We start from the raw sequence: 27,980 nt of genomic DNA, 5'->3' as shown, positions 1-27,980 counted from the left end.
CAAAAGTATTCTAGTTTATTTTTAAGAGACAAGGTCTTACTCTGTTGCCCATGCTGGAGTATAGTGGGTACAATGATAGCTCACTGCAGCCTTGAACTCAGCTCAAGCAGTCCTCCTGCCTCAGCCTACTGAATAGCGAGGACTACACCCAGCTAATTTTTATTACTTTTATATTCATGTATTTACTTTTTTGAGATGGAGTCTCACTCTGTCACCCAAGCTGGAGTGCAGTGGCGTGATCTTGGCTCACTGCAAACTCTGCCTCCTGGGTTCAAGCAATTCTCCTGCCTCAGCTTCCCGAGTAGCTGGGACGAGAGGCACGCACCACCATGCCCGGCTAATTTTTGTATTTTTAGTAGAGACAGGGTTTCACCATGTTGTCCAGGCTGGTCTCGAACTCCTGACCTCAGGTGATCCACCTTCCTCAGCCTTCCAAAATGTTGGGATTACAGGCGTGAGCCACTGCATCTGGCTTCAGCTATTTTTTAGAAAAATATTTTTTGTAGAGATGGGGTCTTGCTATGCTGCCCAGCCTGGTCTCAAACTCCTGGCCTGAAGAGATCCTCCTGCCTTGGCCCCCCAAAGGGCTGAGATTACAGGCATGAGCCACCATGCCCAGCCTTTTATAATTTACAAATGAATGCATGCTGTTGAGTAATTCTGCTCCATAATTAGATACAGTCTGACCACTAGTTAATAATGATTGATGCCTTTTGAGGATTTTTGCTCTTTGTACCCCTGTACCTTAGACCTTGGCAAGAATTAAAACTCTCTGGTTGAGGAGAGTTTGTGCCATGCCTTTTTAAAAAATTTAATCCAGTCACATGATTGGGTCCATACTGGTTGAACGTATTTCAGGAGATTGACAAGTCATTTATGCTTATCATTTGTACCCCTGGCTCTATTATTTTCTATTCTTTACACAGGTTCATCTTAAACAGCTTAACAATTACCAGTCCAATATTCTACATCAGCTATCAGAACTTACTGCAATAGAAATATTCTATAGCTATACTGTCCAGTATGGTAGCCACCAGGTACATGAGTTACTGAGCACTTACAGTGTGGCTACTGTGACTGAGGGAGTACATGTTAAATTTCTTTAAATTTTAATTAACTTACACTTAAGTGGCTACAGTGATCTTCAGTAACCCTATTTTTTTAATATATTTTTTGAGACAGAGTCTTACTCTGTCATCCAGGCTGGAGTGCAATGGCACGATCTCGGTTCACTGCAACCTCTGCCTCCCAGGTTCAAGCGATTCTCCTGCTTCAGCCTCCCGAGTAGGTGGGATTACAGGCGCCCACCACTATGCCCAGCTAATTTTTGTATTTTTAGTAGAGATGGGGTTTCACCATGTTGGCCAGGCTGGTCTCGAACTCCTGACTGTAGGTGATCTGCCCATCTCGGCCTCTCAAAGTGCTGGGATTACAGATGTGAGCCATTGTGCTCAGCCCCCAGTAACCCTATTTTTGCATTTGATGTTGAAAATTATTCACATATGATGGTAATCCTATTGAAAGACTTGAAATTAGATAAAATGTTAGCTGTGAAACACTTCGTAAAAAAACAAAACAAAACAAAAAACAGGCTGGGCAGTGGCTCATGCCTGAGATCCCAGTACTTTGGGAGGCTGAGGTGGGCAGATCATGAGCTCAAGAGATCGAGACCTTCCTGGCCAACATGGTGAAACCCTGTCTCTACTAAAAATACAAATATTAGCTGGGCGTGGTGGCGCATGCCTGTGGTCCCAGTTACTCAGGAGGCTGAGGCAGGAGAATCGCTTGAACCCTGGAGGCGGAGGTGGCAGTGAGCCAAGATTGCACCACTACACTCCAGCCTGGTGACACAGCGAGACTCCACCTCAAAAACAAAACAAAACAAAACAAAACAAAACAAAACAAAACAAGTGACTACCACTGTTCTCCACACGGTTTTACCTATCTTGCTAAGTTTCATGCCAAACCATTTCTTTTTTTAAAGGAAAGGTATTCATATCCCTTCCTAATAACTTAGTGTGAAACTCTAGGACATATTCTCTTAAAGACCTCTTCCTTACTGACAAACACAAATCATTCTTAAAATATAAATGTTGTTTTCTAGCCCTAGCATAAAAAAAATAGTAGAGGTTATAAGACAAAAGCTGACAAAACACAAAGCTTTCATAAACCATAGGCTATATAATACTTTAGCTTACACTATTAACACTTTATTGAAAATATTTCTATTGAAAAGAACAAACTCTGCAAACGCATAAAAGTATTTGGTAAGAAAACAAAAGCACACCTTTACTACCAATGTGAATTACTAGCTGACAATTATCAATTTCTCAAATAAGAACATTAACCTACTTGTGATTGAAGAATTATCCTGTCTATGGATGACATAAGCAACTTGGCCAGGACAGAACCAATGGATGAAACCACATATAATTCCAATTTGGCCAGTTAACTTATATAAGTGAAATGAAACAGTTAACTTTATTCATTAATATGCTCAAACATTATCTTTACTTCCAAGATTTGCAAAAACTTAATTATCCAAATAATTTAAGTTTGGCATTTATATATATTTCAATACATAAAGGGTAAGGAAACTCTTATACAGTAATGAGATAGAAAGAAAACAACAGCTTCCGGTGAAAGAGACCTAATATAGTCAAATATAAAAATAATTAATGTAACCTCTTTTTTTTTTTTTTTTTTTTGAGATGGAGTCTCACTCTGTTGCCCAGGTTGGCGTGCAATGGTGCAATCTCCACTCACTGCAACCTCTGCCTCCTGGGTTCAAGTGATTTTCCTGCTTCAGCCTCCTGAGTAGCTGAGATTACAGGCGTGTGCCACCATGCCCGGCTAATTTTTATTTTGTGTATTTAATAGAGATGGGGTTTCACCATGTTGGTCATGGCTGGTCTTAAACTCCTGACCTCAAATGATCTGCCTGCCTCAGCCTCCCAAAGTGGCTTACAGGTGTAAGCCACCACACCCGGCTGACGACCAGCTGAAATGTAACCTCTTGATAACAGCCAAATCACTGTATTAGAAACATTTAAATTCCAGCTCTGAGGGGCAAGGGTGAGGCATTTAAAAGGTTCCTTTAAGTTAAACCAAATGGATGAATTTTAAAAGAACAAAAGCAATTTATGAACCTATGGGCATATCATTAAGAAAGAAAAAAATTATTAATAAATTCCAAAAGTTAAAAGGAGTTGGAATAAAAACTTAACTAGAAAGAAAAAAAATTTTGGTTTCAGTTAAGGGGGGTTTTTTGGTCCTTTTTATGTAAGAGCTTACTTACTCTTTTTCCAAATGGGCATTTATTATTTGCACAGATACATAAAAATGATTCCCATTTTAAAAACCATAATAAAAATATACATTAACCACAGAAGCACTTACTCTAACTGGAAAGAAAATGAACATGGCTATTCTCAAAACAGTAATAAACACAAAAGGTCAACATATATAAATCACGACAAGTGTACATCTCATTTTTGACAAAAATAAGTTCCATTTTTACATTAATGCTTCATCATCAGGTTCTATTAGATCCTCTGACCTTATTTACATTTACTATGAAATTTCTATTAGCATGTGTAACTCAAAGGCACTCAATTCAGAGGGTATAAAGTCCTGAGCTTAAGTAGGAAACAAAGTTCCCAACTAAAATTTGAACATAAATAATTCTAAAGATCAGAGAATATTAAAATGTTTAAAACTATAATATCTGGTACATAAATAATTCTAAACCTAATAATAAAGGTGTACAGACTGTCAAAGAAAAGATCATGTAAGGCAAGAAATATCCTTGGAATCAAACTGATTTTTCCCTCATTCAAGATCAGTTGAAGGTGTGAAGCTAACTTTCATTGTTCCTAAAATCCTAAGAAAGCCTAATTTAAAAAAATAGCAATGACAATGCTTAAGTTTAAAAAAAAGTTTCTCAGTTTAGTCTCCAAAACCAGGAAGAAAATATTTAATGATTAAACACAAGTGTGAGCTGGAAAGAGACTGAACTAAAAGGAGGCATCATAATGAGCAGGTGAAAATATTAAAGGAAAGCTTTAAATGCACCAACTGAAAAGAGCATTTCTAATTGGCCATCCGAATTATTCTTTTAGATTATTTTAGCCAAATAAAAAGAAATTTACAGATGGATAACTGAGGTCCACTAACATAAAGCAGAAAGAAAGTTTAAGCTAAAAATTAAATCTATATTTTGTTGCAGATAAATGTGAGATTTACCTACAGCAATTTTCTACTGATGCTAAATTAAACGCATGAGTTGACATCGCTCTAACAGAAATGGTTTGACAGATATTTTCTTGGCTTTAAAATGTTTTTTGTATATGCATAAAAATGCAATGAGGATAAGAATAATCTTCTGTATTGTCCGTACAGTTTGTAAGGCCTTTGTCATTGTTAGTCACCTTAGATGTGAATATCAGTAGGGCCATTAAATTAAAACTGGCCTAAAAAGTTTTCAAAGTGCCACTGTTTCCAACTGATGAGATCTTCAGTTTTCTGTATTTTCTGGGTGACGATTATTTTCAATTCTTTTTTTCTGGTGATATATACAAGAAGTTACAGCAGATATATAAGGGGAAGATCAGAAGCCTGCTGTCCAAGTTCATCACCACTTGTTCCTATAAGACAGATTTGTAGATTTAATGACAATTAGACAGCAATAGCTTAAAAATAAAAACAAAAAACCAAACTGTTGAACTGAGTGAACCAAAGGAGATAGTGTCCTGAGTCTGAGATCCACAACTCCACTCTCCAAACTCCCACCCACTAGCTGTGTGACCTTGTCAAATGCAGCTTCCTCACTGTAAGATGGGGACAATAAGAGTGCCTGACTTACAGGAGGGTTACATGAGACAATGCACAGGGGGTTTCACAAGGCCAGCTATCTATTGTGTACTCAATAATGGTAGTTATTTTCATTATTGCAAAAATTTCTATCAAATACTTACATATTTTGTGAACAGACACAATGTCTACAAATACATAAACTTCTCACTTGACTTCAATGTTTTAAACATTTTATTTCCTTTTAAAAAATAATCATTTAAAAAAAATGAGATAGAGTCTTTCTATATTGCCCAAGCTGGCCTTGAACTCCTGGGCTCAAGAGATCTTCCTGCCTCATCCTCCTGCCTCAGCCTCCTGAGTAGCTGGGATTACAGGGAGGTGCCAATGTGCCCGGCTACTTGGCTTCGATTTCTGATGGCCGTCGGGTACAGCAAATCACTGGGATGAGGGTCGGGAGTCATTATCATCACCAAAAAGCAGGGTTCCTACTATTGTTTAAGATTTCCCACTGTCCCTATGACAAACATGTAATTTGTCTCCTGAAACATAAAATGCATTATCATGGAAAAGCAATTTCAGGTTCAGTTACATCAACACACACAAGAATGCTCAGAACTCCCGGAGACAGGAGTTGACACTACACAAATATAACATCCCTGATGCTACAGATCTCTGTTTGGAACCTCATATATCCTTTACGAGAAGCATTTGCTAAACAGAATCAATCCTCAGAGTAAAAGAGGAAACACTAAAATGAGAATTCCTACATTTTAAATGCCTGGCATACACTCTCTGCCATAGTATGCATTAGTTACACTTTATTTACTTTGGCTAAGATACTATTAAACACTGTTTAAATCCAAAGTTTTAATTTTTTACTGAGGCATGTATTCCTGCATGAAGAGGGACTAAAACTAGAATATTTGAGTGACTGAAGCAGACTCACTGGACACAGCTTCTGTGTTGAGGGAACAAGGAGATAAATTTGAATAAAGAAGGTAGAGAGTACAAATGTCTCACACACACACACACACACACACACACACACACACACACACAATCTCTCTCTATATATATGAGGGAAAGTGGTATTTTAAAAAGACATCAGTGAACAAAATCAGGGGAGGCCATCACCTAGACTGATTGTGCTAACAGTGTCACCAGAGAGGAATGATGCCAAAGCATGGTTGGTCTTCAGATACTTGAGACATCCTGACCTAGTCAAAATTTTTATCAATAATCTGGATGAAGGTACATTTACCCAATTTGTTGTGGACAAATGCTTTGATGATATGTATATCTGATGATAAAAATTAAGATTCTGTACCTAATAACTAAAAGCTTCTGAGGAAGATTAGCCTTCTGGTATTTGAATATAGTTAAGATTGAGGCAGGGAAGGGCAGGTCAAAGGGCCAACTCTGGAGAAAGAAGGAAGCCATGTGGATATCATTTGGCTGAATGGACACACCAATTTTTGAATATTAAATTGTATTAATCCCCACTCTCCATTCCCAAACAGGATAGGTTGATCCTAGCTTCATCAAATGTGTTGCTTCACCTAAAGGTTCAATCTGCATCTGCATTTGCATTGACGTACCTTTACAGCAAAGTTCTATTGTCATTATTCCACTATGGATGGAAGCTGTGGAGCCCACATATCGCAGCAGCAGAGCAGCAGCATCCTCCTAGGTCCCCACTTCTACTTCCAGATAATTAGTTATTCATCTCTATGTAGAGATCCCTGCTTCTTTGAGGTTTTTGCAACTTATTCTATACTATTCCTCTATTACTTCCCCCACATCCTATCTTATATGTCTAAATTCCAAGATCTACAAATACAACCCACTATTGAATAATCTTTACTTAGTTATGAAGTAACTCAAATTCAAACCCTCAACTATTGGCTACTATCTATCCCTTCCTTTCTTTCTGGGCCACCTCCACTTTCACTCTTACAATTCGGCTTAAAAAAATAAATTTCTGGGTATTTGTTGTTGTTGGTAGTGTTTTTTGTTTGTCTGTTTTTATCTGGAGACAGGGCCTGAGTCTGTCACGCAGGCTGGAGTGCAGTGGCATGATTACGGCTTATTGCAGCCTCAGCCTCCCAGGCTCAAGTGATCCTCCTGCCTCAGTTTCTGAGTTGGTGGTACTACAGGCACATGCCACCATGCCTGGCTAATTTTTTAATTTTTTGTATAGACAGGGTTTCGCTATGTTTCCAGGGCTGGTCTTGAACTCCTGGTCTCAAGCAATCCTCTTGCCTTGGTCTCCCAAAGTGCTGGGATTACAGGCATATGCTACCATGCCAAGCCTGCAATTTGGCTTTGATTCCCCATCCCAGCTTTTGAATGTCTCACCAGGTTACCTTTTTTGCCCATCTCTTAAATACCAGTGATCACTAGGGTTCTAAAGTGTCATATTCTCTACACATTTCCTGTATGTTATCTCATCCAACTATTATTTCTAGTTCAGGCATTACTTGTAAACTCCAAATCCATTTATTAACCAGCCTATCAAATTTTCACCTTGATGCTCTCAAATTAAACGTGCCCTAAACGGAATTCATCATCTCTTCACCATCACCAACACTACGTCATGTTCATTTTCCTTCCTGTAATTCAAATCTCAGGTAAAATCACTACTATAAATCAAATTGCCCAAATCAGAAAACCATGAACCATCTGACATTTCCTCATGCACACACACGATTAAGAATCAAATTCTCAATTGCACCACTTTATTTCCAGAACCCATCAGTATTTTCATCTTCACTGCTACATTCTTTAAGGTTCTCATCACTTTTAATCTGAATTATAGCTATATAATCAATAAATTGTTTTATTGCCATTATCATATCTTGAATCCTTCCTACACATTGCCATCTGAGAGAACTTTCTATAGTGAAAATCCATTTAGCATGGTCTTATAAGACAGACAGTTACAAAATAAATATACAAAAATCACTACCTTTCTTACATTATCAAAAACTATTAGAAAAAATGATTCATTTCATATTAGCAGTTGAAATGTAAAATACTGGCTGGGCACAGTGGCTCACGCCTCTAATCCCAGCACTTTGGGAGGCCAAGGAGAGCGGATCACAAGGTCAGGAGATCGAGACCATCTTGGCCAAAATGGTGAAACCTCGTCTCTACTAAAATACAAAAAAGCGGGGTGTGGTGGCATGTGCCTGTAATCCCAGCTACTTGGGAGGCTGAGGCAGGGGAATCGCTTGAACCCAGGAGGTGGAGTTGCAGTGAGCTGAGATCACGCCACTGCACTCCAGCCTGGCGACAGAACATGACTCCGTCTAAAAAAAAAAAAAAAAAAAACTAATCATTATACTTCTGGGAAATAATACAGGAGCAATATGGGAAAAATTACAAATTTTAGAGAAAGACATAAGAGAAGACCTAAATAAATGTAGAAAATACCATATTCCAGAAAGGAAGACATCAACTGTCCACAAACTATTCTACATATTTAATCATATAAATTAAAATCCCCACAGGAATTTTTGAAAGGAAACTTAGCAAAATGATTCTACATCCCATACAGGAGAATAATCATGCAAAAAGAACTGAGAGATTTTTGAAAAAAGAAAAATGAAGGTTTTGCATTACTAAATATTAAAATGCATTTTAAAGTTAGCCTAATTAAAACAATGCCTTGTCTTCATAACAAAGAAATCAATAAAACAGAAAGTCCAGAAATGAAAGCAAGTTTATAAGTATTTCATGTACAATAAGGCATTTCAAACACATTGATACATCCAGTACATTTCAATACATCGTCAAATGCTCCGAAGTAAAAAATTAAGCCATAAAAAGAACAGAAAAATATGTAGATGACTATTTATATAATCCTAATAAGATGGGGGCCTAAGGATCACACTAAAAAAAGAAATCATAAAAGAAAAAGATAGATTGTTTTGAAGGTTGAAAAGACAAATGACAAAAATGTAAAGACTGTCTGGGCATGGTGGCTCATGCCTGTAATCCCAGCATTTTGGGAAGCCGAGGCAGATGGATTGCTTGAGCCCAGGAATTCCAGACCAGCCTGGGCAACGTGGCAAAACCTCGTCTCTATAAAAAAATACAAAAATATTTAGCTGGGCATGGTGGTGCGAGCCTGTAGTCTCAGCTACTTGTGAGGCCCAAGAGGTGGAGGCTGCAGTGAGCCAAGATTGTACCACTGCACTCCAGCCTGAGTGACAGGGTGACAACCTGTCTCAAAAAAAAAAATAAAGAGAAAAAGTAAAAACTACAGACTATCACAAATGTTAGTATTTTTAATACATAAAAGCTGTTAAAAATTAGCAAGAAAAAAATGAACATTTTAATAAAAAATTTAACAGAAACAACATAGGCTGTCAGTTTACATGAGATGATATGTTCAATAAGCATAACAAAACCCAACCATACAGTAACCAAAGAAATGAACACTGAAAATTAAGGGCCAGGCATGGTGGCTCACACCTGTAATCCCAGCACTTCGGGAGGCCAAGGCAGGTGGATCACTTGAGGCCAGAAGTTCAAGACCAGCCTGGCTAACATGGTGAAACCCTGTCTTTACTCTAAATACAAAAATTAGTGCACTCCAGCCTGGGCGACAGAGCAAGACTCTGTCTCAAAACAAACAAATAAACAAAAAGAAATGAAAGTTAAAACAAATATTTGTTTTAACGTTTACTACACTGGGATAGAGATGAAAAAGAATGACAAGACACAATATCGGGTATACTCTCCTGTACCGCGGCCGGGGGGCAGTATGAATTGGACAGTACCTTTGGAGGGCAATTTGTCCATTAGAAAATTGTATGTACAGTGCAACAAGAATTCTACTTGGAATTTATGCTTTCAAAATATCATAAAAACAGACAAAGATATATGTATATTTCCTATAGTATTGAAAAAAAATGAGAAACAACTTTATCCAATAAAGAGGAGTTATCTAAATTATGGTAGAGCCAAAACAACTAATATTATGCAGTTCATAAAAATGATGCTGTGAATATATATTTATTGACAAGAAAAGCTATGTACAACAAAGTGAAAAAAAAAGTAGATTACAATTACTCCCTCACTGTCTGATGCATCTAGGCTCTCCCGGCCTTGGGCTCTGAAAGAGGACTAAGCCTTTCTTCTACTGGGCCCAGGCCAGGTAACCCCACTTTGCCACTCCCCCAGGCCTGACCACCATGCTGCCAACAAGTTCTCCCCAACCACTGAGTTGGCCATGAAGGAGACAGAAGACAACAACACACTTGTGTTCACTGTGGATGTCGAGGCCAAAAAGCGGAAGATCAAACAGGCTGTGGAGGAGCTCTATGACACCGAGGTGGCCAAGATCAACACCGTGATCAGCGCTGATGGAAAGAAGAAAGCGCAAGTTCAACTGGCTCCTGAGCATGCTGCTTTTAGATGTTGCCAAAAAACTGGGATTATCTAAGTTGAATCCAACTGGTGAATTCTAAATATATATATATATATTTCACCATTAAAAAAAGCAGGTTACAAAATAGCTAATCTACTGTGATCTAATTCTGCAAAAAAGATACAGGTGAAGAAAAAACTCAGCAATGTATCTGAGTGGTATATGTATGATTGTTATTTCAGCTGACTTATATTTTCCATTCTTTCTACAACATCCATAACCTATATGAAACACTTACACAACTCCCAAAGTAAATCTTCCAAACTCCATCCACAGCCCTTATGCCCTGGCTCTAGTTATACTGAACTCTTCCAACCATCTTTCAGTTCCTTGAATGACCCGTGTATTCCCTTGCTTCCATCTTACTCACCGTTTGAGGCTTGGTTCAGGTATGCATTGACTTGAACACTTTTCCAGGAGACGATGTTTTCCCTGAACTGTCTTTCTTTCTCCTCCTCCTCCAATAACCACCCCCAACCCCGGCAACTGCTCAGTTACAGGTTAGAGTCTTCTCCCTCAAGGTTGCATACTCTGAGCTCATTCTATCACGCTACTTACACTAGTCTCTATTAACACAAGCCTGTCTTTATTTCTTCTATTCCTGGCTGAGAACCAAGCACATGGTGGGGACACAAATGTTTGCTGAAGGAACATATGGAATACAACTACTATCTTGGCCTGGTGCTTTTTTAGGTCTCTGGCTGGGATTGAGCCATGATGGTATTTTTCATGAAGTTTCAGGTAGAAGATAAAGATAGTCATTATCTATTCAGCTGCAGAGGGTACAAGAAGGACCAACAGAGAATTCTGATGGAGGCAGATTTGAACTTTCTCATTATATATCTGCCTTGAAATGGACATTCCTACCTATTACATTTCATGTAAGATGGGGGTCGGCTAGAGTTTCAACAATGAGTGGATGACCCTCTGTAAGAATGCTATTAAAAGAAGTTCTCATATGGCATGTGAGGTTACAATGATCACTTCCAGGGTTACTTGCAATGCTAAGGATGTTCTACGACAGTCTCTTCAGTCTGAGGAAAACTACTAACTTCTCATAATTTATGTAAACTATAACAAGCTTTGAATCCTTTAATATTATGCCCTTTGGAATGATGATTAGTTTTAATAGAAATAAACTTCCTCAATATTTTAACAGCTTTCAATTTTACTTTTAAAAATGGTCTACTTTCTCATCATGACACTTTGAAACTCCTCTAAGTGTGTGATGTACGAATAAATAAATGGCTTTGGAGATAACAATACAGAGTTTGCCATCTTACGAACCTAATGGGCTAGAGAATAATGCTCTTACGATATTCAGGAGCTTTGGAGACATACAGGATTGTCTTCAAGATGCCTGCTGTGAATGTATAAATAAATGCACTATGTACACAATGGATAAAGCACTTAAGTTCCTAAAATTTTAGGAATGAATTTTAGTGCTGCTGATGATATTCAGGATAAACAATTATAGCCTTATAATCAGTGTTTCCCTGCCCCTCAAATAGTGTTTTCTTTTTTTCTCCCAATTATGCTTCCGTTGGGATGGGGTCAGTTATGCATAAGTGAACGTGGTACTTTCATCTTTACCTTCAAAAGGCTTTCAAACCAACTCTTAGGTCAAAATGCCATCACTTTAATGTTAATTCTACTTAATAATTTTCAAAAGAGGATTCAAAAGACAAATATTATAATGACATACCAGAAGATAATCGAACATACCTGATCCTTTTCAAGTGTGAGTATTTGATAGCCAGTTGTTCTATTACATATTAGTTTTCCACTACTATCAAAAGAAGCCAAACGTAATCTAGGATTTAAAAAAATAAATAAATAAACACAGGATTTTTAAACCACAGATTAAATAAGCCCTTTCTCACTTTCATATTTACTTTTTCCTCTGTTTTTTATTTGATAAAAGACTTTTAGGAAGTCTTTTCAAACTGTAATCCGACTGCATTCAGTGACAAGCCTGTGCTATTACACAAATCTGGCCAAGAGAAATAATTTATAAATGTTTTTACTGTGGTAAAATATACATAACATTTATCATTTTAACCATTTTAAAATATATAGTTCTGTGGCATTAAATATATTTCCACATTGTTCTTTACTCATCTCTAGAACATTTTAATTTTCCCTCGCTGAAGCTCCTTACCCATTAAACACTAACTCCCCACTTTCCCTTCCCTCAGTCCCTGGCAACCACCAGTGTACCCTCTGTACCTATGAATTTGTCTACTCTAGGTACTTCATATGAGTGGAATCTTATAATATTTGTGCTTTTGTGAGTGGCTTATTTCACTTGGCATGTCCTCCAGGTTCATCCATGTTTAGCACGTATCAGAATTTCCTTCCTTTTCAAGGCTAAATAATGTTCTCTTTTATGTATATACCGTATTTTGTTTCTCTAGCATCTGTCAGTGAACATGTGGGTTGCTTCCACCTTTTGGCTATTGTGAATAATGCTGTTATGAACGTAGGTATACAAAAATATCTGTTTAAGTTCCTATTTTCTTATTTTTTTTTTTGAGACAGAGTCTTGCTCTGTTGCCCAGGCTAGAGGGCAGTGGTGCAATCTCGGCTCACTGCAAGCTCTGCCTCCCGGGTTTACGCCATTCTCCTGCCTCAGCCCCCCAAGTAGCTGTGACTATAGGTGCCCGTCACCACGCCCGGCTAAGTTTTTTGTATTTTTAGTAGAGACGGGGTTTCACCGTGTTAACCAGGATGGTCTCGATCTCCTGACCTTGTGATCTGCCCGCCTCAGCCTCCCAAAGTGCTAGGATTATAGGCGTGAGCCACCGCGCCCGGCCTAAGTCCCTATTTTCAGTTCTTCTGGGTCTATACTCAGAAGAGAAATTGCTGGATTGTATGGTAATTCCGTTTAATTTTTTTGAGGAAGCGACATACCATGTTCCATAGTGTCTGTGCCATTTTACGTGGCCACGAGCAGTGCACAAGGATTCTAAATACTCCACATCCTTACCAACACCTGTTACTTCTGTTGTTTTTTTTTCTATTCTGTTTTTATTAATAGCCATCTCAATAGGTGTGAAGTGATAGCTCATTGTGGTTTTGGTTTGTATTTCTCTAATTAGTAATATTGAGCATCTTTTCATGTGTTTTTTAGCCATCTGTATATCTTCTTTGGAGAAATGTTTATGCAAGTCTTTGGACCATTTTTGAGTTGAGTTTTCTTTTTAAATTATAGAGTTGTAGGAATTTTCTGTATATTCTGGGTATTCATGTCTTGTCAAATGTATGGTTACAAATATCTTCTCTCATTCCATGGGTTGCCTTTTCTCTGTCCTCTGATACACAGGTTTGTGATTTTGATGAAGTCCAATTTTATCTATTGCTTCTTTTGTTGCCTGTGCTTGGGTGTATTATGGAAGAAATCACTGCCAAATCAATCATTAGGAAGCTTTCCCCCTATGTTTTCTTCCAAGAGTTTAATAGTTTTAGTTCTTATGCTTAGATCTTTGATCCATTTTGAGTTAATTTCTGTATTGATGTAAAGTAAGTATAAACATATGACTTTTAAATCATATGTTCATTAAGCTATTGTCCAATTTGTCAGCTTCTGGTATCTCAGAAAAAGATTGCTAGCAACTACTGAACAAAGGAGGGATTGCATTGGGAGTTATACCTGATATAAATGATGAATTGATGGGTGCTGACGAGTTGATGGGTGCAACACACCAACATGGCACAAGTATACATATGTAACGAACCTGCACGCTATGCACATGTACCCTAGAACTTAAAGTATAATAAAAAAAATAATAAATTAAAAAAAAAGTTAAGGATAATACATGTTTTCCTGGAAACATACCTTGCTACATATTTCAACAGTCTGGACCTTTTATTTGCTAGGAATAGCAACAAGGCGATAACTTCAAGGCTGATATTCCCTATTGGTATATATTCCAGTCTATTCATTCTCCCTGACATACTAGATCTTATGATTCTGATTACTGATAATACATTTCACACGAATGGAGCCTCATCATTTCCTACCACTTTCACATATACTGTAGCTTACCAAAGTTCCACTAATGTTGGTGTAAATTATCAAGGTTTTATTTCTTACATTTGCTCTGGAGTGAGGAGGAGTGGGGTGGGGAATCTCATCCTACCTAAATGCTATGCTCCTTCGAGGCTGTAAACTGACAGATCCGCTACATGGCTGATTCAGTGTATTGCGTTTGAAAATGATGTATCGATTGGTGTAAGTTACAAGTAGGTCAAAGCCGAAGTTAAAACCTGTCCAACGCCAGCAGTACTAAAAAATACAAGAGAGAAGACTTACTTCAGTTTATCATATTAGCAAGTCAAAAATAAAAAATTCAAAACGTCTTTTGTCTCTAACTCATTACAAGTATTTCCCTCATGAGTGGCTGACTTTTTGTCAGTGACATTTTCTTCAGGCTTATCACCCCAAACTATACATATATCTACACCAGAAAAGCTGCCCTTATGATCATAATTCTCTAAGCTACTTTCCTCTTCATGATCAGTTTCTTTATCTCTTCATACTGCAATTCTACCATAAATAATAATGCTTTTTTTTTTTTTTTTGAGGCGGAGTCTCACTCTGTCACTCAGGCTGGAGTGCAGTAGCATTATCTCGGTTCACTGCAACCTCTACCTCCCAGGTTCAAGTGATTCTCCTGCCTCAGGCTCCCAAGTAGCTGGGACTACAGGTGCCTGCCACCACGCCCGGCTAATTTTTGTTGTTGTTGTTTTTTTTTTTTTTTTGAGATGGAGTCTGGCTCTGTCGCCCAGGCTGGAGTGCAGTGGTCAGATCTCAGCTCACTGCAAGCTCTGCCTCCCGGGTTCACGCCACTCTCCTGCCTCAGCCTCCCAAGTAGCTGGGACTACAGGTGCCTGCCACCACGCCTGGCTAATATTTTGTATTTTTAGTAGAGACGGGGTTTCACCGTGTTGGCCAGGATGGTCTCGATCTCCTGACCTCGTGATCCGCCCGTCTCGGCCTCCCAAAGTGCTGGGATTACAGGCGTGAGCCACCACGCCCGGCCCCTAAGTTGTTGTTTTTTGAGACACAGTTTTGCTCTAGTTGCCCAGGCTGGAGTGCAATGGCATGATTTCGGCTCACCACAACCTGCACCTCCCGGGTTCAAGTGATTCTCCTGCCTCAGCCTCCCGAGTAGCTGGGATTACAGGCATGCAACACCACGCCCGGCTAATTTTGTATTTTTAATAGAGACAGGGTTTCTCCATGTTGGTCAGGCTGGTCTCGAACTCCCGACCTCAGGTGATCTGCCCGCCTCAGCCTCCCAAAGTGCTGGGACTACAGGCGAGAGCCACTGCATCTGGCCTTTTTTTTTTTTTTTTGTATTTTTAGTAGAGACAGGGTTTCACTATGTTGGCCAGGTTGGTCTTGAACTCCTAACCTTGTGATCCGCCCGCCTCAGCCTCCCAAAGTGCTGGGATTACAGGCATGAGCCACTGTGTGAAGCAATAATAAGGCTTTTCGCTGCAACTCTAAGTGACTATATAGCTTAGAGCACTAAGAATCTAGATGGGGGTAGTTAAGAACCCATTAAAATCTCCTTGCTTTAAAAATACTCTAAAATACCTTAAGTGACATATAACTGGGTTATATAAATATCATCATGGGGTTCACAAGTTTGTTTATTCTATCAGCTAATAGTTAATGTGAGAGTATCAGATAAGGTGGTGTGATAGAGAGAAGTAGTTAGGGCTTCAAGTGTTTGGCTGACACCCTGGATTGCAATTCAGTATTAACTGATATTTATTGAGCACATATTATATGCCAGGCACTCCTCTAAGCAATGGAATCATAGCAGTAAATAACATACAGTTTCTGCCCTAGCAGAGGTGAGGTGATAACTGTAAGGGCAAAGCTTTTTTTTTTTTTAGAGACAAGGTCTCTCTATATTGCTCAGGCTGAACTCTAACTCCTGGGTTCAACCAATTTTTCCACCTAAGCCTCCCAAATAGCTGGAACTGCAGGTGCATATCACTGTGCCTGGCTGGAGCAAAGATTCTGAATAGGTGAGCATGGATAGAGTCCAGTACAAAGAGAGGGAATGGACTAAGAAGCAGGCAGTTCATTTTTCTAGTAAGAGGAAAAGCATAGCGCATAGCTACAGATGCAGGTAGACTGGCAGAACTACTGGTAAGAGGATGCACAGATTCTCTTTTCATTGCAGTAGGCAGCAAGGCCATCAGATAAGAGTAAGGGTGAGAGTATTGCCCTTTTGAGGAGAGAAGGTATGAGTTACCTCAGCTAGTGGGAGGATCAGTTCACTAGGGAAATGCAGACAGATCAGGATGCAGCACTAACCTACTTGAAATTCATGGTTACCACATTCAAGTGGAACCTAATGAGGTATGGTGTTTGTCTTTAATCACATTCATCTGTTTGGATGCAAGCATGGAGTGCACCCCTTAACAAGAGTTGGGGTTTAGCCAGGTGAGTTTAACATGTCAAAGAGGAAAAAGAAAAGTTAAAAGAGTATAAGCAAGCGACCAATTTTAAGATGGAACATAAAATATAAGTCAGGCAAAGAAAGAAGTAGAAATGTGGTCAGAAAGGTGATAGGGAAAGGTTGCAAAAATAATGTATTATATAGCCAAATGAGGTTAAAAAATTGTTGGAGTCCAGGTGCTAGAATGAGCTAGAAAGACGAGGTGGGGTCTGAAAACGGAGATTTTGAAGGTGGTGTAGTAATTAAAAACGCAAGGGTATGCTCATGGGAATGGATGCCTGAGGTAGGGCAGAGCACAAGAGCATGAGGGAAGGAAGGTCAAGGAATAGAGATACTGAAATCATCAAGACTGATAATAAGAATAGTGATAAAGAAAGGTAATGAGGGCTGGACCTGGTGGCTCACGCCTGTAATCTCAACAATTTGGGAGGCCAAGGTAGGAGGACCACTTGAGCCCAGGAGTTTGAGACCAGCCTGGGCAACTAGTGAGACCTTGTCTTTACAAAAAATTTTAAAATATTAGCCAGGCGTGGTGGTACATGCTTGTAGTCCCAGCTACTTGGGAGGCTCAGGTGGCAGGATCACTTGAGCCCAGGAAGTCAAGGCTTCAGTGAGTCATGATTGTGCCACTGCACTCCAGCCTGGGCAACAGAGTGAGACTCTGTCTCAAAAAAAAAAAAAAAAAAAAAAAGAAAGAAAAGAAAGGCAGTGAGCTCAGTGAATTATGGCCACAATAAGGGTAGTAGGTGGTATAGTAGAAGCATTTGCTTCAAAGTAACAACAAGATCTGGAAGCAGCAACAAGGAAAAATGTGAACTAAAGAAAACTATTCTTTTACACTCTGAACATCTATCATAATATAAAGGCAAACATAGGCTGGGTATGGTGGCTCATGCCTGTAATCCCAGTACTTTGGGAGGCTAAAGCAGGAGAATCTCTTGAGCCCAGGAATTTGAGACCAGCCTGGGCAGCATAGGGAGACCCCCATCTCTACAAATAATAACAAATAAAATTAGCTGGGTGTGGTGGCATGTGTCTGCAGTCTCAGCTACTCCACAGACTGAGGTAGGAGGATTGCTTTCAGTTCAGAGCACTGAGGCTGCAGTGAGCAATGATTGTGCCACTGCACTCCAGCCTGGGCGACACACTGAGACACTGCCAATCAGTCAACCAATGCAAACAAAAAACAATCAACTTTTAAAAATTAAAAATAAATAAAGTAAAAATGAGGAAAAGTTTGGCACAGCAATAACCAAATGGGTATCTATATAAGGCTGATTTTTTTGAAAAATAAAAATTATGATTATTGGGGGGGGGAATATTTAAAAATGTAGTTCATGTCCCATTAGTAGATTGTAAAATCAATTGAATAGGATACAATCAGCTTTTTTTTTTTTTTTTTTTTTTTTTGAGATGGAGTCTCGCTCTGTCACCAGGCTGGAGTGCAGTGGTGTGATCTCAACTCACTGCAACCTCTGCCTTCCGGGTTCAGGCGATTCTCCTGCCTCAGCCTCTCGAGTAGCTGGGACTACAGGTGTGCACCACCACGCCCAGCTAATTTTTGTGTTTTTAGTAGAGATGGGGTTTCACCATGTTGGCCAGGATGGTCTTGATCTCTTGACCGTGTGATCTGCCTGCCTTGGCCTCCCAAAGTGCTGGGATTATAGGCATGAGCCACCGCGCCCAGCCACAGTCAGTTTTTTTAAAAAAAATATTAAATAGATAGCTGGGCATGGTGGTTCATGCTTGTAATTCCAGCTATTTGGGATGCTGGGATGGGAGGAGTGCTTGAGCCTGGGAGGTAAAGGCTGCAGTGAGCTGTGGTCACGCCACTGCACTCCCGATTGGGTGACAGAGGGACAGCCTGTCTCTAAATAAAAAATAATAATAAAAGTATTAAATAGAAAAAATAATCTCTGGATGCACAAGGGTAAGTATTGTTTTTAAATACTGTTCTTTCACTTATATACATTTATATTGGGTGACAATGAAAAAATATCTTTTTGAGATGGGGTTTCTCCAGCCAGGCTGGAGTGCAGTGGCATGATCTTGGCTCACTGTAACCTCCACCTCCCAAGTTCAGGTGATTCTTGTGCCTCACCCTCCCTGGTAGCTGGGTTTACAGACACGCACCATCATGCCTGGCTAACTTTTGTATTTTCAGTAGAGACAAGGTTTCACCATGTTGGCGAGGCTGGTCTTGAACGCCTGGCCTCAAGCGATCTGCCCACCTCAGCCTTCCAAAGTGCTCGGATTATAGGTGTGAGCCACTGTGCCTGGCCGAGAAAAGGTAATTCCTAATGTGGGTAACAATCAATGGATCTGAATGTCCTTGATTTAGGATAACTGTAACACAGAATCACTTTTAAGAGTATGTAACAGATCCCTCACAATTTCTTCTTTATCTTAATTTCGGATTGCTAAGGGACCCTCTTCTTGTATCTCTTATCTGAACTCAAAATTTAAGTTCGGCATTCTCATACAAGGCCAAGTAATCAATCACTACTGAATGTGGTGGCTGTAACGCCTTTCCCAGAAGATCATGCTACAGAAAGTATATAAGCTCTTCTGAGGTATGCCAAGTATCATGATTATTACTTACAGGTGCAGGATGTGCTGATAATACAATTTGTATGAGAATATTAACAGTCACAACCCATACTTACTTCACCATCTTTGGCAAGCTTTCTACCACACCTCATGCTATTTCCCTCTAGTTCTTCTTTATTGATTTCTTGAGGCCTAAAAATATACATAAAACATGAACTCTCATAGAAAATATGCAACTAATAATTAAAAAAGAACTATGAGTTAAGGACAGAAAATCTTGCTACCAGATTTAAAAATAAATTTTTGTGGTACAGATAAAAATAACAATGTGTGGATTAAATTTAGTCCATTACCTTTGCTAGATAAAAAAGATTTAATATCTTCTATGTTTCACTTATAGCCCTGACTTCTGGACCACTTTTATTAGGGCTCAGTCAAACCAGAGAAGAGGAAAAGAAAAACTGAAAAATTCTATTTGCCAAAAAAAAAAAAGCAAAAATCTGCTAAGTAAAATAAGTTAAAATCTATTATTGCTGTAAATAAGATGTGACCTGATATCACCTACCACTTAACATTACTTGTTTCACATGTAAACCATTTTTCATGTAGTGTAAGTATGCAAAATCAATATTTAATAGAAAATGTATAATTTTATCAGTTAAGTCTTTACTTGGTTCCCCAGTTTAAAAACCTTAATAAATTAAGAGAAACACTGTTATCTCAAGTTGTAATAAATATGGTATTATCATTAGCTTCATAATTCCAAATGATAGCAATACAATACATTCATTCATATACTCATTCACAACATGAAGTGCCTAGAAATTGGGTGCAATAATAGCATATATAATAGATAATAAAATAATGAAACAAATACAATAAATAAATAAATGTAAATAAGACTAATAAAACATGTCCTTGATATCCAAGAGCTCAGTTTAGTAGGGAATTAGACATAAGTAATAATTATAATAGAGTTAATTATAATAACATTAATAATTTGTGGTTTGTGATGTTAAGAGCATGAAGAAGGTACAGATTTATTGCCCATGGTTAGAGGGGGATCATTAGAGAGTAAATATTATTTGTGCCTGAGTGGAAGCTTGTTGGGTGAGGTGGAGGTGAGGGGTGAATTCTAAGGAGGGCTAAGAGTATTCCAGGCAGAAGAAATAGTGGATAAAAAGGAACTGGAGCATAACAGAAAACCAAATGTAAAGGAATTTAATGCAGTTGCAGTATATGAACATAAGAATTTAGTGCACATTTAGTGCAGATGAACATGAAAGGAGATGAAGCTAAATGCATCTGGGATAGAATGCTGACAGTTCCCACAGGTAATGCTAATAAGTTTCAACTGCTCTTGTAGGTAACTAGTTCCCAAGCATTTATTCTGTAACTTTAAAATTTTTTATTATGAAAAACTGCAAACATATGAAAGCAGAGAAAACAGTGTAATGAGCCAAATTTTCTTACCATCTAGCTTCAATAATTTTGAATACCAATACTATAATCCCTTAACTATCATCAAATATCCCTGGACATATTTAAGTAGAGGAGTGACACAGTTTTATTTGTTTTAGAAAGATAACTTTCTTGGCAACGTAAACGAGAGTTTTATGAGGAGAACCCCAGAGGGAGACTTGACATCAGATTATAACCTAGCATCCAGGGAATATAGTGTCTTCCTCACTTTAGCAGTCCTGTAGCAGTGAGCAGATGCTTGGTTTATCTGCTGAACAGAACATTTCCTAAGCGGGAATATAATCATACACAGTTGACCCTTGAACAACAAGTTTGAACTGCTTGGGTTCATTTATACACAGATTTTTCTCAACCAAAATCAGACCAAAAATGCACTATTTGGCCGGGCGCAGTGGCTCATGCCTGTAATCCCAGCACTTTGGGAAGCCGAGGAGGGCGGATCACGAGGTCAGAAGATCAAGACCATCCAGTCTAACACGGTGAAACCCGGTCTCTACTAAAAATACAAAAAAATTAGCCAGGCGTGGTGGTAGGCGCTTGTAGTCCCAGTGGCTGGAGAGGCTGAGGCAGGAGAATGGTGTGAACCCGGCAGGTGGAGCTTGCAGTGAGCTGTGATTGCGCCACTGCACTCTAGCCTGGGCGACAGAGACTCCGTCTCAAAAAAAAAAAGAAAAAAAAAAAATGCAGTATTTGTGGGATGTGAAATCCCACTTGTATATGGAGAGCCAACTTTTTGTATATGTGGGTTTTGCAGGACCAAATAACTGTGGGACTAGAGTATGTGTGGATTTTGGTATATGCAGGGGTCCTGAAACCAATCCCCCCAGAATGACTGTACCTCTTAGGCAAAAAACTAAACACTTATTCTAGTGCAGTATCTTAGACGAAACTCTATATTACCCTCAATAAGGAAATGGGTGAGGAAAATCTTGAAAAGTAAAGAACATCCAAAATTTAAAAATTGAATATACAGAAGATATTGGATGATTTATAAGCTACTTCATACACTACAAAAATGCTTCAGTTCTCAATTCCATTAAACAGTTCATTGTTACTTCATATACTACAAAATGCTTCAGTTCTCAATTTCATTAAATAGCTCATTTTTTGGTTTCAATTTATTATTTGTATTTCAACAACCTTTTTTTTCTCATTTATTTTTGGGATAGAGTTTCGCTTTTGTTGCCCAGGCTGGAGTGCAACGGCGCAATCTTGGCTCACCGCAACCTCCACCTCCCAGGTTCAAGCGATTCTCCTGCCTCAGCCTCTTGAGTAGCTGGGATTACAGGCATGTGCCACCACACCCGGTTAATTTTGTATTTTTAGTAGAGACGGGGTTTCTCCATGTTGGTCAGGCTGGTCTCAAACTCCCGACCTCAGGTGATCCACCCACCTTGGCCCCCCGAAGTGCTGGGATTACAGGCATGAGCCACCGCACCCAGCCTCAACAATCTTACTATTATTTATGCTCGATAAATATACTGGGAATATATTTGAAAAAATATATAATTATAATCAAAGTGGAAACTAGGATCCTGGATAATAAAAATCTGATAAGCATCATGAATTTATGAAATACTTTCATACACTTACTGTTTGGATGAAAACTTATAATTAGGTCATTACTTTAAAAAATTCTTTGGTATATAAAAATGAGTTCAAAGAGATTAGGGGCAAAAAATTAAACTTCAAAGGTCTTTCTGTATACTCAGTCTCTTCATAATACCTATATACTAAGAAGCTAGCAGAAGGATCAAATCACAAATATCAAAGTTCTGTGAACTACAAAACACTATACCTCTTTACTTTAAGATGAAGAAAGAGTATTAATGTTTTGTGGGGGAAGTCATATGTTTTTGGGGAAGGTATCCGTAACCAGATGGTGTTTTTTTTTGGTTTTGTTTATTTTATTTTATTTTATTTTTGAGACAGAGTCTCACTCTATCCCCCAGGCTTGGAAGTGCAGTAGAGCAATCTTGGCTCACTGCCAACTCCACTTCCAGGGTTTGGTAGAGACAGGGTTTCATTATGTTGGCCAGGCTGGTCTCAAACTCTTGACCCCAAGTGATCCTCCCACCTCAGCCTCCCAAAGTGTTGGGATTACAGGCGTAAGCCACTGTGCCTGGCCTGCATGGTTTTTAAATTCGTTTTAGACTTAAAGATCATCAAAAAACCTATTTATTACATTAATTAGAATTTGACAATACTACCATAAATAAGAAAAAACAGATTTACCTAGACATAAATATAATAATTGTGCTTTATGAAAGCATTACCTCAAATAATAGTTCAGTATGTCGAAAGAAAATCATATGATACTAAGTGAAACAAGGTATACATGGATTACATGTTCGATTTTACTAACAAAGCAAATGACATTTCAATAATTGCATTATACTAATTGACCAGAAAGACATTTATAAGACTGATAATGTTGTAAAAATATAATAAAAAGTGATATGATCTTTACTTCAACAGCTTGAGTTTTCAATACTGTTAATGATTTTGCAACATAATTAATGCATTAAAAAATCCATAGCAAATTTTTTAAACAAAAAATACATTATAATATACTCACCCCACCTCACTGTCTTGTTCTGCCCGCAGCATAGCAAACCACTGCTGTTTATACACAGAAGAGAGCCATTCTGAAATGTAAGAATAAATTAATAATAAATAATGACTGAAGAACATAAAGGATTTAAACATTCATAGTTGATAAAATTGTTACCATTTCTAAATACAAGTTTAAAATAGCAATTTAAAAATTAGGTAGCTTAGGCCAGGCATGGCGTTAACCCGGGAGGCGGAGCTTGCAGTGAGCCAAGGTCCGGCCACCGCACTCCAGCCTGGGCGACAGAGCGAGACTCTGTCTCAAAAAAAAAAAAGAAAAAAGAAAAATAATTTAAGAACTTAAAAAAAATAGAAAAACTACCCTAGTTGGGAATAAACAAGAGCAGAGAGATAAATAGTGCTAAGCCAATTCTTTATTTATTTACTTGTTCATTTATTTAAGGCAGGGTCTTGCTCTGTTGCCCAGGTTTTGAGTGCATTGGCATGTCCAGGGCTCGTTGCAGCCTTGACCTCCCAGGCTCAAGAAATCTTCCTGCTTCAGCCTCCTGAGTAGCTGGGACGACAGACACATGCCACTATGTCCACCAAATTTTCGTGATTTTGGAGAGATCAGGTCTCACTATGTTGCCCAGGCTGGTCTAGAACTCCTGAGCTCAAGTGATGCTCCTACCTCAGCCTCCCAAAGTGCTTGGGATTACAGGCATGAGCCATCTCACCCGGCCTACTCTTGTTTTTAATCTGTTTTTATCTAAAATAACTAACATTTCCACTTACACAGGCTTATTTTGTGGGAAAAAAGTGTATTTATTATTAAAGGAATGTCAATAATTGTAATTTTTATTCTATTTAGAATAATTTAAAATATTTTAATTTTATATTATCTAAATCTAATATTCTAGAATTATTTATTGAGTGTGCATGTTTCATCTACTAATTTAGAGATTTCCCAAAAAACAAATTGTTATTTTTTAGATGTTAATAACTGAAGAGTTTATTATTCAATTTTCTGTCAGAACTTCTGTAAAAACTAAAAATATAGTTTCAGGTATGATTTTTACAATTGAAAAATTAATATGAACTATGAAAAGGAAAACATTAAATGCAAGAATATGCTTTCAACTAAGGGTTTACATCCCAATTTAAATGTATGCAATATAAGTACAGTCTATCCTGAGACAAAGCTATATAACCTTTACCACTTTAAAGATCATTAAGCCATTATAGTATGTTTGTAAAATATAAGCTACCTACCAGTTTCGTTTGTTTGCTTGTTTTCTGTCTGTCTGATTGAGATGGAGTCTCACTCTGTCACCCAGGCTGGAGTGCAGTGGCATGATTTTGGCTCCCTGCAACCTCCACCTCCTGGGTTCAAGCGATTCTCCTGCCTCTGCCGCCCAAGTAGTTGGGATTACATGCGCCCACCACCACACCCAGCTAATTTTTGTATTTTTAGTAGAGATGGGGTTTTGCCATGTTAGTCAGGCTGGTCTCGAACTCCTGACCTCGTGATCCGCCCGTCTCGGCCTCCCAAAGTGCTGGGATTACAGGCTTGAGCCACCGCGCCCGGCCTATTTTTCAATCTCTGTCTAAAAGAGGGGTGGAAATTGTAGTGCAACTAAAATCTGGATTGTCACTTCCTAGGTCTCTACTTAATAAAAGTAATCAGGTGACTTCCAATGATTTACTGGTGTCTTTCCTGAAAACATCCTATAAATACAAATACACTTTTTTTTTTTTTTTTAGAGAGAGACACGGTCTCGCTCTGTGGCCCAGGCTGGAGTCCAGTGGCCCTATCTTGGTAAACTGCAGTCTTGAACTCCTGGGCTCAAGCAATTCTCTTCTCAGCCTCCAGAGGAGCTGAGACTATAGGTGTCTGCCACCATGCCTAGCTAATTTTTCCATTTCTTATGGAGAAGGGGTCTCCTGCTTCAGCCACCTAGTGCTGGGATTACAGGTGTGAGCCACCATGTCTGGCCTAAATACACTTTTGAATGTTTCTTTCAGGGTCCTCCAAAATTATATTCTTGATATTATAAGGAATTTAAGTGTCTGGCACAGATAATTTGTCTTCATAGGTAAATACTAGTAGCAACTATTGCATGACTCAGCACATATATACGCGTATATTTTTTTAAATTCTTTTTTTTTTTTTTTTTTTTGAGACAGAGTCTCACTGTGTTGCCCAGGCTGGAGTACAGTGGTGCCACGATCTTGGCTCACTGCAAGCTCTGCCTCCAGGGTTCACACCATTCTCCTGCTTCAGCCTCCTGAGTAGCTGGGACTACAAGCACCCACCACCACGCCTGGCTAATTTTTTGTATTTTTAGTAGAGATGGGGTTTCACCATGTTAGCCAGGATGGTCTCGATCTTCTGACCTCATGATCCGCTGGCCTCAGCCTCCCAAAGTGCTGGGATTACAGGTGTGAGCCACCGTGCCCGGCCAAAAATTATTATATATGTGTATTTAAAGCTGATCACTACCTATTAAAATGCCTGGAGTTTGAAACTCATTGATCTAGAGATAGCATATGGCATTTCATGATTCATTTGTAAAACTGGAATGAGTTACACATACGTGTATATTCTCAAATATCATGTTAGACGTATCCCACAAAATTTTTTTTTTTTTTTTTTTTGGAGATAGAGTCTTGCTCTGTTACCAGGCTGGAGTGTGGTGGCATGATCTAGGTTCACTGCAACTTCCACCTCCCAGGTTTGAGCAATTCCCCTACCTCAGCCTCCCCAGTTGCTGGGATTATAGGCATGTGCCACCACACCTGCTTATTTTTTGTATTTTAGTAGAGACGGAGTTTCACCATGTTGTCCAGGATGGTCTCGATCTCCTTACCTTGTGATCCACCCACCTCTGCCTCCCAAAGTGCTGGGATTACAGGTGTGAGCCACCGCACCCGGCCAAAAATGTTTTAGAATTTAAATTGCAACAATTTTTGTATAACCTCCTTTAAAACCAAAAGCATTTAAACAAGTTAAAAACATGAGTACATATTTTTGTTTCTCTTGTCATGGCTTAATCCAAAAGAGTAAAAAGTCAAACTTCAAATTTTTCTGGTCATTGGTAGCTCAAGGATTCTAGGTCCCATGTCTTAAAAGCAGCATTCCAAAAGTAAGTCAATGTAGCACAAGTTCAAATGCAATGTTAATAGCATTGCAAAAGGAAAAAAAAAAAAGAATCCCTGGTAAAATATGGGATGAAAAGAAGTGAAGCAGGTTCATTTACACAGAGTTTTCAATATGTTTGTATGCAATCATTTCCAAAAAGGAAGAAACACTAGGCAGAGTTTGCCAGAATCCTTTTTGGCAGAGAGCTACTGTTGGCTGGAAAGATTCTGAAAAAGTGCCTTCAAGAAACTTTGACTAAGTAGACTAAACTTTGACTAAATAGTAATATGTTTCAGCACTTATTTTAAACTTTATCAGACCAAGGTCCAAAACAAAAACTCAAAATAGGGGCTAGGTACAGTGACTCATGCCTGTAATTCCAGTATTTTCGGAGACCGAGGTGGCAGGATTGCTTAAGACTAGAAATTTGAGAAGAGCCTGGGTAACATAGCAAGACTCTGCCTCTACCCGCCTGCCCCTCTCCAGGCCACAGGGCGAAAAAAAAATGGGCATGTCAAGGTGGTATTTGACAGTGTCATGGATCCGATCTGCAGCTGAGATCTAGTCTACAGCAGTTTTGAATATAAACACAGTATTTTCCCAATGGAATAAATGAGATATATGAGACTGAATTTATTTAGATTATTTCCCTAGTTTTACACAAAGAATATGGAAATGGGGCCTCTAAAACAATATTATTTGAAAATGTCATGTCTTATGTTTACGCACTTTAAAAAGCAAAAAAGGTACTTCCTAATTTGCCCAGCATTTTTTGTTTAGGTGAAGGGAAAAGTGTATCTTCAGGTATACATACACTCACGCAAACCCACTTAAAACTAATATGGCTTATAGCAAAAAACTAAGCCTACAAGTTGAACTACTTTATGAAACACATAAATCAGATGTAAATAATGAAGATGAGTGACCAAACATTTATTTACATAGTAAAAATTCCTACATGGACAAATAAGAGTATTCTGTATAGAGCATCTAGGTAGAAAATAGTAACACAAAATTATGGAGAAGCCTGGTTCAAAAACACTTATGTAGAATAACATAAAAATCTAGTTCTGAAGCTATTTTCTGAATTTATTACATGGATTTATATACTTTTTCATTTTCAGTAACTTATTTTCACAAAACTGACAATGAGGTAATTGGGTAGAAAGTTGGAACAGAGTGGCAGAAATTGATATAATTGCTGAAGGAAATGAAAAAGAGAAATAACGAACTAAAAGTAGTGTAAGAAGTCCCAAGGTTCAAGCTTAGTGTTGAAATGTGAATTTGCAGTGACACCAATACGAAAGCTGTAGAATGCTCTGCAGCAGTACTCAGCACAAAGTAGAGTGCTTGACACAGTTGAATCCTAAAATAAAGTGCTTCTATACAAAGTCCCAATTCAACTTTTAATCAAACATGTTTCTAAATTTTTTACCTAAAGATGGTAAACAGATGTACTCAAACTCTCCATATTGCCAAATGCCTAACTTTGATTAATGTTAACACGTTTGGCACTATT

The 27,980-nt window shown here is 38.5% G+C and overlaps 1 protein-coding gene across 1 annotated transcript in view; it reads right to left on the bottom strand.

Moving 5' to 3' along the window:
* Positions 1 to 3,176: 3,176 nt before the first annotated feature.
* GMCL1 (germ cell-less 1, spermatogenesis associated) overlaps positions 3,177 to 27,980 on the bottom strand; it is a 52,606-nt gene continuing 27,802 nt past the window's right edge. The window contains exons 10-14 of the mRNA XM_023224009.2: positions 23,345 to 23,414; positions 19,401 to 19,476; positions 14,395 to 14,540; positions 11,978 to 12,065; positions 3,177 to 4,646 (exon numbers count right to left, since the gene is read on the bottom strand). Coding sequence (XP_023079777.2) covers positions 4,551 to 4,646; positions 11,978 to 12,065; positions 14,395 to 14,540; positions 19,401 to 19,476; positions 23,345 to 23,414 — 476 coding nt within the window. The 3' untranslated portion in view covers positions 3,177 to 4,550. The remainder of the gene's footprint in view (positions 4,647 to 11,977; positions 12,066 to 14,394; positions 14,541 to 19,400; positions 19,477 to 23,344; positions 23,415 to 27,980) is intronic.

The sequence above is a fragment of the Piliocolobus tephrosceles genome, chromosome 15, assembly GCF_002776525.5.
Source record: "Piliocolobus tephrosceles isolate RC106 chromosome 15, ASM277652v3, whole genome shotgun sequence".
In the NCBI taxonomy this organism is placed as follows: Eukaryota; Metazoa; Chordata; class Mammalia; order Primates; family Cercopithecidae; genus Piliocolobus; species Piliocolobus tephrosceles.
Note: the sequence above shows the minus strand (reverse complement) of the source record. Positions and strands in the feature narration are given on the sequence as shown.